General features: G+C 36.2%; 1 protein-coding gene and 1 pseudogene across 1 annotated transcript; both read right to left on the bottom strand.

Annotated features, from left to right (window-relative positions):
- Window positions 1-1,130: 1,130 nt before the first annotated feature.
- On the bottom strand, window positions 1,131-1,397 carry LOC142526118 (VQ motif-containing protein 1-like). Its single transcript, XM_075630382.1, has one exon. It carries the CDS (start codon window positions 1,395-1,397, stop codon window positions 1,131-1,133), a length of 267 nt encoding a protein of 88 aa, XP_075486497.1.
- A 2,594-nt stretch (window positions 1,398-3,991) lies between these two features.
- On the bottom strand, window positions 3,992-9,394 carry LOC142526119 (coiled-coil domain-containing protein SCD2-like; annotated as a pseudogene).
- Between the last annotated feature and the right edge of the window lie 1,695 nt (window positions 9,395-11,089).

The following is an 11,089-nucleotide window of genomic DNA, read 5'->3' on the forward strand; positions in this document are numbered from 1 at the left end:
ACTTTGATAGATTCATTTAACTTTACATTGTTATTCCTTAAGTCCAAACATATGTTATGATTCAGTTTTTGTAACACAATAAACTTAATTTTACTGACGTGTTTTTCATTTCAACTATATGAAATTAAGAATATGAATATTATATTACATATATCTAATTTAAGTTGATTGATACTCAATTTAAGTCAATTCGTATTTGAAATACATTCATTTGTACCTTATTTTCAGGCAATATGTACCGTATTGTCCAAAAAAAAAAAATGTTAACGTTTCATACCTAAAAATTATAATTATATATCTAATTTGATTCAGTTGATACTTGAAATTTGTATATTTGTGCTATAATCTCAATAATTTGTACCTATATTTATTGTTTTTTTTTTTTGGTGTCTTATATATGAAATAAATAATATACTCATTTCCATAATTTGAACTATTTGTACTTTTTTAAAATTTTGAAGGGACCTAATACCCTGAAAGATATATATGCAACTTAAAAAAAAAATAAATTTGAAGGGATGGGTGCCCACTTCGACTACATCTGTCAACAAAATTTAATGGGGATTAATTAGTTGAAGAATAGAGTTCATTTTAAAATTAAAATGTCATGAGGCATGTGATCCAAGTTTTAGGTGGGAAATTTTAATAAGTTAGGTTTCCTTTATAGTTATACTGCATGAAGACTTCAGGCAGTATGACTATATATATACCTATGAAAATTAAACAACAAATCACTAGTAAAGATTTTTTTTACAAAATATTACAACAGACTAAAAACTTATCTAAATTAATAAATTAGTACTTCCTTTGAAACTATATATAATATATGAAATATGAGAGAAGAAAATAGGCCCTCAAACCAAACCAGGTATTATTATGCAGTATTTGTGCAATAGTTTTTTTTACAAAAAAATTAGTTCGGTTTATATTAAATAGAAGTAATATCGTAATTGTAAAAATTGACGAAGAATCTTACTGAGCTCGGTCACATCAAACATACGAAATTTTTATCCACAACAACAACAACAGATACCGTAATTATGATCATATATATAAAAACCGGAGCATGCAAAACTTGTGAAATTACACGAGATCGAAAATAAAAGGAATCAACAAGAATTAATTCCACTTCATCGTAAGGCTTGCAATAGTTCATCAACTGGAGGCAAGTCGTTGGGCATCCATTCGAAATCCCTAAACGACATTCCACGGGACAAAAATGGAGCCATATTATAGGCAACTTGAGTGGAATATTGAATCGACGGCGGCTCTGCGGCGGCATGGGAATTCTTTCCGGTGAGGTTTTGAACAACTGACTTGAAACTCATGGCATCAGTTTCCACATACTGCGTGTTGATTATCACCACCTTAACGCCAGCTCCACGCCTCCCAGCCATTATACATATATATATATATATATATATATATATATATGTTGCTAAATGTTTTATTTCAAAAGCAAAAGAGAAATACGGCGCGCTGGCTTTGCCTTTTGTGAATGATGATCCACTGATAATTAACGACGCAGAATTTATAAGTGGTTTGACCTGTACGACAGTTGCTCGTCAAAGAAGTTGACCAATGTATTGTTATATATAGAACAGCCTAATAGGACCATGTCTTTGAGTCAAGACACGCGAAAGGGAACCTCGGGAAGAATCGGTCCAAAGAAGATTCCATGAAATTTACACACCATTTAATATATTTTATCAAGATCAAATATAATTTTATATCTCAAAATGCTTATATATATATATATATATAAAAATATCGTTTGTAATTGTTTCTCGTAAATCTTAATGATATTTAAGTTGAAGGTTATCGCCTACGAATGTTTACTCCACTGTACTAAATTGACAAATAATTGCACTGCCCAATCTTAGAAAAAAATGACAAAGCGCCTACGTGTTTGCATGCTCTTCACATCTTAGTGGGAACGCAACATTAAAATTTTGTTGACTAGTTGATATTTGTCTTCCAGGCTATCGTTTTCCTTTTTCGACTTTACAGGCTGACTAATTTTCATTTTACTGAAGATATTATGCACAGTATGTAGACTTCATGCCGTTTTCAGATCTACATTATTATTATTTTATGATTTGTTTTCGGTACATACTAGATAAACATGTGGATTAATCTGTAAACCACGTTAAACTGACTCATCTGAGAAAGTGTTGACAAAGAGAATCAAACTCCTAATTATAACTGATCACCTATTTCACCAATTCGGACACCACCAAGAATATTTTCAAATTTACATTATGAAGTGATCATAATGAAATTAAAGGTAAGAAACACAAATTAGATGGAGACTTGCAAATTTGTTGAAAGGGAGAAAAAGGCAAACTGTATATAATTTTTCAACTCTAATTAATGAAAGGATGTAGACATGAGCATATCATGTCTCTCAATTATATAGCATCGAACATCTTCTTCTAGTGTAATATATAAATCTCAAAAAAATATATATATCAAGTTTTACAATATTTTTGTCTCGATTTTAAAATAATAAATATTTTCAGTAAAAATAACTAACGCTATCTATAATTAGAAAAGACTAAGAATTATTATTATTATTTAAATAATGAAAATTCTCGGTAAAAATTATGTATTACATTATTTAAAAATAAAAGGAAAATTAGTATTTGTAGCAGACGATTCAACACTACAAGAAATTTCAGAATCAACAACACACATACGACAACGGTTTTAACTTTTAACAACGGTTTTAATTAAAACCGTTGTCGTAGATCATTTTTTAAGCTATAAAACCGTTGTTTTTTGGGGGTCAAAGACAACGGTTTTTAAGGTCAATAACAACGGTTCTGTAAAATCGTTGTCTTTGAACGTTTATGACAACGGTTCATGGAACCGTTGTCTATTAGCGTGTTTTTTGGGACAATCGACAACGGTTTTAAAAAACCGTTGTCGATTAGCGTGTGTTTAGAATAAAACACAACATTATTTAGCGACGATTTGCCTAAAACCGTCGCTAATGTTAGCGACAGTTTTACCTATATCGTCGCTAATGTTAGCGACAGTTTTACCTATATCGTCGCTAATTTGACGGTTTCATTCCAACCGTCGCTAAAGTTAGCAACAATATCATGTACACCCGTCGCTAATTTGAAATTAGCGACAGTTTAGCTAACACCGTCGCTAACATTTGCGACGGTTTAACTTAAACCGTTGCTAATATTCGCGACGGCTGTAAGCCAACCGTCGCAAATTCAAAAATTCGATCCTGCCTACACATTCTTCCATTTTCTTCCACCACTCTCTATAAATACCTGCAAATTCACTCCATTTTCTTCCACTTCACTTCACTTCACAACACTTAAAATTTTTCTCACTTACACGATTTTACAACTTCACAACACTTAAAATTTTTATCTCTTACACGATTTTTTTTACCACTTCAAAACAATTAAAATTTTTATCTCTTACACGATTTTATCACTTCACGACACTTAAATTTTTTTATCTCTTACACGATTGTACCAATTCAAAACACAGATTTATTAAATTCTTAATTTTTTTTATTTTACCTAAAATATTAGCGACGGAATTCATGTATGAACCGTCGCTAAGTAGAGACGGTTTTGCACATGAATACTGTCGCTACCTTTAGCGACGGTTATTAACTGTCTGTCGCTAATTAGCGACAGTTTAAATGATTTTCGTCGCAAATATCATTTGAAAACCTGTCGCAAATTGTAGTGTTGACTTTAACAACAGTTTTAAAATGGCTACGACAATGGTTGTCATTTTTCTTATAGTGCAAGTCCAATAATATTTAATTTGCCATGTTTTCTGAGCTGAAATGGTACTGTTTTGCCCCTATAAGAAGCTCTCTTTGTAATAAAATATGTAATGCCTATGAACTAACAAAATTTTTTTGATTACCAGGTAAAAAAAAATGATACGAGATACCCTGAATTGATACCAAAAAAATTATCCTACTTACAGGCATGTCCTGAGATACGTGAATTTAGACTTCGGTTTCTAGTACTGTTTTTTGGTCGCAATCTTGATCGATCCATCTACGAGTCTCTTCCCATAACTTGGTCTCCATTCCTAACTTCGAATCAGATATTCATGCTCGACTGTGACATAAAAGCAAGACAGATTAGCTCAAACACGACAAGGCACAATTACTTCCATCATGCATGCATGCATGGATATTCAAAAGTTTAAGACGTGGGACGTATACTTGTGACATGGAGAAAACAAAGAAACAATATATTTCAATCAAACTAAGGAAATTATTAAAAGAGAACAAATAAAAAAAAAAATAAAATTAGATAGATTTGTCGAAGTTAGTACCATCCACAGTATCATGTGAATTTAGCTGCTTATGGGATTTGTTGATCCAGAACTGTAGTTTCTCTTCCGCGATATCAGGTTCCAGTCCTTGACTCTTTGCTCTTCTCCAAAAATATGTCAGCCAAGACTAAAATTGTAGTATAATGAATCTGTCCGTATTCCCGAGCACGAATGTGCAGTAGATAACAACTATGGTCGTTCCAAATTACATAAAGTGGTTTCATTTTAGGTTACCTGTTTGAGGATTAAGAACGTCTTCAGACTCTTCAGGACTCAACTCTGAAACAAAGTATGAGTTCTTCATTAATTAAAGTAGTATATTAGGCTGGAAACATTTTGGACAAATAGACTTGCCAAATGCTTCTGAATAATATTGGCCCTCGCTTGGTAGCTTCAATACATCTGTAGTGGTAAAAGGAGGGCATAATCAGAGATATTTGCTTCAACTTTCCTTGTTAGAATATTAGTTATGAAATAATATAAATTAAAGTAGGGCTGATCACAATTTAAAATCTGAGTAGCAATTGTTTGTGTACAAGAAAGGCGTGCGATCAGATACAAATTTGACAGTACACATCCACAGGACAAAAATTAAGTCGGAAACAGTCGAGTTTCCGTACCATTAGCACTTAAAAAAAAAAGGAGGATTAGCGACGGTCCAAACCGTCGCTAAAACGGTAAGGCGATGATTGTAGCGACGGTTTGGTGGTCCGTCACGGAGGTCGCGTCGCCTTCATATAGCGACGGTTTCTCAATAACCGTTACAAAAAGCGACGGTTTTTTGAACAACACCGTCGCTATGAAGCGACGGTTAAGATAAAAAGACCGTCGCTATTTAGCGACGGTTTCGATACTGAATAACATCAGAAGTAACAGTTGGGTGACGCTTTAGGGCCATTGAGACAAAATACTGAATAACATCAGAAGTAACAAACTTCATTAATTTCCTTTTTTTTTTCCTTTTGTATCAGTAACAAACTTCATTCTACTCGAGGTTGAAAATGAGAGATTTCAGGCGTAATCAATTATCTTTGTCTCCGCAAACAGATCAAATTTTCAAAAAGTCTCTACGAACATCTTTTGCTTTCCGTCCGGCAGCTAATATAACTTCAACAGGATGAGAGGCAAAAGATGACCAATATTCGTATCTTGATCCAGCAATTTCAGCATGGATACCTGCTATTTATTTCAAATTAAAATTCCTAAAACAATTTTCAATCAAAATCCAAGATATCTACTACTGGTCTATTCCACCATAAGCCTGTCTTTTCAGAATTATATTCCTATTAAAAATATTAGAATTCTGTCATGTATCCTAGTTGGTGTCTAAAATAGGCCCAACCATGTCGTGGTAGTTTAATCATCATAAAAAATTTAGGAGTGAACTAAAATTACCATGGTGAAGGCATATACTCCAGCACCGAGCAAGCTAGTATCTCTTTAGAACAACCCCTTCCTATATTAAGAGACTATCAATAACATAAGTCTGCATAAAAGATTGCAAGGTAAGAGCACCAAAATGTTTCAATTGATAGATACCGTCTCTTCTTGACTCGATATCATTCTTTGTAATTGTTCGAAGCGATTTAACTTCATTTTCAACATCATGGAGCTGCTCCGAAGTCAATGTAGCTTCATCCCTTGCAGCCTTATAAGAATATCATGGTAATAATAGTTACAGTTTGGAATGATGATTAATCGGTATCCTTACTACTATTGAGAAATTTGTGACAAAAAAAAACATAAACAAGCTAGACGCTGAGATTCTTAATACCTCAGCTTCCATTCGAAGAGCTGCAATCTCCTCACCTCCTCCACCATAGCTTCGTGCTGCAACTTTAAGAGCATCCTGTAATGGAATTGATTAGAACAAAAAATTACTTGTACATGCAAAAGGAATGAGCAAAAGCATCAAGCCTTGACCTTTTATTAAGATCTAATGAAAACGAATTGGTATAAGTTGTGATACTGAGTATTATGAAGCTCTCTGATATCTAAGCACAAAAATAAATCATTAGAACTTGGTAGTATTTTACTATATATCTTACAGACCTCTCGTTTCTGAAGGTTGGCTTCCTTCCTGCAAAATTGATACAAAGATAAAAAAAACAGTTACAACTGAAATCTACCATCTTTGGTAAAAGGTTCCCAATCCAATACTTGCCTGCTCAAAAGCCGAGCTTCTAAAGATACACCTGTTGGATAAATGAAATAATAAAAAAGAAGAAGTGGTAAAGGAAGTGGGAGTTGTCCCACATTGGAAGATTAGCCTAGGTGAGTCTCCCTCATAAGCTCCTAGTTTGAGCTATAGGTTTGGGCCCCAAGGGGTACCAGAAGTTTTTAGACGGGGAAGACGCTAGTAGGCTATGTCTCGGTTAATAAACTCACACGCGCCCGACCAGCGCGGTGCGGTCTTTGACCAATATTAATCTTTTTGGACCAAATTTATTTGGAAATTAAATTTGATTGGTAGTACTCGCGCCAAGATGGTGCATATGGACAGGAGTAGGATGCGCGCTTGCTTCTGGTTCGGTGGCCAACGAACAGAGCAATGCGCGTGGTAGCGCAGCTTCCCGCGCGGGAGCGCGTGCATCCGCCCAGCAACAATGCGCGCATCCGCCCAGCAATTGGCCAGATTCTCGCGCGGATGCACGCATTGTTCTGGCCAATTGCTGGGCGAGAACAGTAGGTCGCGCGCGGCTGCACTCGCTGCGCAGTTTCAGAAATCATACGCGTCCCTTGGCATTCAAAGTATCAGTTCTTGACTGATTTTGCACCAATCAATGTGTTCCTTGACTAAAGTTGTGACTCTTCTACGCATCCGGTCCGGAAAGACGCGTTTCTTCTATGCATCCGGTGGTCACTTATAAATAATCCTCTACTACATCATTGTTGGGGTTGGAAAATTATCATTTCATGTTGTTGCATTTTTCTCTCTTCTATACTTGAAAGTTGCTGCATAATTTGTTCGTTGAAATCAAGAGTTTGTTGTGCTACTACTCTTGATAGAAGTCGTTGTATCTTAGAGACGATTGCCGTTAACGTGAAGCACTTGTATACGGGCAATATCGTCTTGCGGATAAAGGATTTATCCTTGCCTCGACTGAAAGAATCGTTGCTGTTAAGAAGTTCCAGAATTCGAGAAGGACACCATCCCAAACAACAACACCTTCTCCCAGAGATGCAATCTACACAAGGTCATGATATATAATAAAAGCTCAAACTTGTAGGTTTCGAAGTAACAGACAAAAAAAAAGCATTACACAGTTCTTCATTACTGAAATTATGTCTTTTTATTGCCGTAGAAACAAATAATTATCACATCAGTCAAAAGCTATTTACAGGCATTTCATATTACCCTTAGGAAACATTAAATATAAAACTCGATTACACTTTCAAAGTTACCTCTTTCTCGAGCTGCCTGGTTCTTGCTTCAGATTCCTCACACCTTTCTTCTGTAATTCGCAACTGAAGAGCATAAGTTACATTGAGATGCTGACCGATATTGTGATATGGAAACTATTCCGGTATCTCTTCATGTGAAACTAATCACGAGTCATCAAGTAAAAGGCAAGATGCATAACCTTTTCCAATAGACTACCATTTTCTTCCTGAAGCATGTCAAGCTGCAGTTTTGATCAACAGTAGTCAATGAAGCAACCGAATTTTTAAGGAAAATGTTTCAGGTATAAGCATAACAACTACATTCTTATGACAAATATAAACAAACTAAAATGTTAATTAACAGCAAGAACTCTTTCAGGTATGCTTCCTTTCTGAAAGAGTATAAATGCACTTGCCGACTATTTCACAGCGGTAGAATCAATTTAGTGTAAGTAAATGTACCTCGTCTAGTAGAGCCAGAAGAAGACTGCTGCTCTCTAGGCTCTTTATATTTGAAAGTTCCAAAGTCTAGACATAACCTGGAGCTATAAATGCACTTGCCAATTATCTCACAGCGGCGAAACATCTAAATAAATTCGGTGTCCAACATTTTTTAAAAACAAAATGTAGAATATAAAGGGTGAGTGAAAAATAAACTAGAGTGAGAGGTCTTTTGACACGATATTTATCGATTTAAGTACCTTTTGTCCTTGGATTTAGCAGATTTAGTCTCTACAGGGACTCCCGATACCTCAGGCTTATTTGATACTGGTACACTTCGAGGCACCGTGGAAGCGGTCTTGATCACTAAAGTTGGACGATGAGCTGATGGAAACGAGCAGAAGGAGGCTGTTCCGAGAGACTACAGTAAGAAGTTGATCTTCCTGTGGCGTTAGATCGAGCGGAAAGTGGTTGAGTTTCTTCGGCCGATTCCGTGGGTTGAAATGAACTACTTGGTATTGTTGAAAGAATATGTGCCGGCAGGTCAACCGGCTTTAAATTTGACGGTCGAAGAAAAGGTAAAGAGCGAGCTGAAGAAGGCTGTTGTTCTATTGAGCTTAGAGTTGCGGATGCTCTAGCACCTGATGTTGAACGTGCAGAACGCTGCTGCTCCACTTATCTAGCATTTGTAGATGCTCTAGCACTGATTGTTGAACATGTAGATAGAGGTTGTTCAAGCAAGGTACGAACTGACTAAAAAGCAACGTAAAAGGTTTCGTATTAGATGCTTATAGGAAATGAAATCTCTTAATCTCACTTGCCCTTGGGAAAAAAAGGAAAAAAGAAAATGTATAAAATTTTAAAGTGAAAGTATCTTCCCCTCCAGAAACTACTGAACAGTCTCCTGAGACCCATCTCTCTCTCACACTTCAAATGAAATCTTGGGTCTGTCCTTGACAAAATGATACTGAATGAAATGAAAATGTTATCGAAAATGTTTTTTACTATTGGAGAACGAATTTTTATTTACCTTCCTCCTGCAAGTCCTATGCCAACTGATGCAATGGCGCAGCAATGCTGGTTCAAAACCATACAAGTCATCGTCACCATCCTCGTCGTCTGCAGGTTGATGGGTCATAACCCGAGCAAGTCTTCGAGCAGCTGTTTTTGTGTTCTGTGGTATCTTCACATTTGATAATCCAATCGAACTAGAGCGTCCATGGCGATTCATTGGAGACGTCATCGTGTCGCCTGGCCATTTTTTGTTGTATCAGGGGAATAATATTCTCATATACACACTGGTCTACACATGTTAATTGCTGCAAAATTGTTAGAGTAGATGCCCTGCAAGCCAACGGTTGGCTAGGGAATTTATTGACTCAAGTAAAATAAACAATCTTTATTTTAATGATTTAATTTTTCATGGTCTTGTTATACTTTATCTGTATACACATGCAAACAGCATAGATAAAGTCATTGATTATGCTTTAATACAAATGAATCGTAATTCGATGTTGAAACTCATTTGTAAACACTGCATATTCTAAATTCGTTCCTAGTCGATTCAGCCGCCTAAAACAGGGATAAAGGCCGCTTGAGCTCGAGACTAGCATCTGTGATGTTGTGTACTGCGTTTCTTGGTAAGGGCATAGAGATGTCCAAACATGCGGATGGGTAGTCATATGATGATTATACCAAACAACCCTCCCTCGGACTTTCCAAGTGGTTATCATTCATCGAGAGGATACGTCCGTGGTTATGATTGTACACCATTAGTCCTAACGACCCGGGACAATACTGAGGCTCTATATGCTAGGGCTGTGCTTTGACTCGTTTACCGGCTCCAGGAGAGTCATCAGGTGGCGAGGTTGGGTACAGTTGCGACACATATAGGAACCAGTGCATTGTAGTCGGGGATTCACCGCTCACCTGCGGGTGTGGATATCCTATGTGATCTGATGTAATAATATTGCATGGAATCTCTGGCCAGAGTATGAGATGTACGTTGGAGAAGGAGTTCTTCAATAGTACACGCGATGCCACTATTATATGTGTCAAATAGTTATCGAATTATTATGCAACCCTCGATGAACCAATGGTTGCAGATTCGATCGGGATATATGAGATGAAGGGACCGTACTGTACGTTAATCATAATCGAATGGTTCTTGCAGGCACTATCAGTGATACCTAGGGGATCATGGGGCGATGCTACTAGACGTTCTTACCATGATCCGATGGGTGCAATCAGAAATGAGTTCTGACATTCTTAATCAAGGTGTTGATGAAAAGAATGTGGCTAACAAGAGTAAGCCCGAATAAAGGAATATGCCCTGATCCAACAGTAACTTTAGTGGTCATGCAAACAACGACAAGCCAAAAATAATAATGGAATTTTAAGGAAAATGAGAGCAAATTAACCATCTTAGAGCGACCTCTTAAGTTCTTATCATGAATTATCAAATTCTGGATCACTAAAACAAGGATGATAAATGTCTACGAAGAAAACTCAGAAAATGTGAGAAACAATAAATTTTCATTCCTATATTTCGATGCATACGTAAAAAAATTTAAAGTAAATTAATGCTACAATGTTCATAAACAATCTCCTAACTAATACGAAAACGTATGAATTATACCTATGATCACCTCTTCTGCCTTGTGAACTGCATTAGTAGTTCACAGCCAAAAACCTGCTTGAAGACTAGGTATTATGAACATATGCAGAATTTTTAAAAAAAGGAGCATTCACCGTATAAAAATCATAATATCTGTGAAATATGTACATGAATGCCAAACATGAATGTCCTATTGTCATGACTAAATACGTACACTTTGAAGCAGAAGCGGAGTAATTGTGGGTCGAGCATAAGTATATATGAGGTTTGCGATCATCTCGGCATAATGCGGTACGAAAACCAGCTGCAGAGCCTCAAACT

Source organism: Primulina tabacum, chromosome 15 (assembly GCF_025594145.1).
Source record: "Primulina tabacum isolate GXHZ01 chromosome 15, ASM2559414v2, whole genome shotgun sequence".
Taxonomy (NCBI): Eukaryota; Viridiplantae; Streptophyta; class Magnoliopsida; order Lamiales; family Gesneriaceae; genus Primulina; species Primulina tabacum.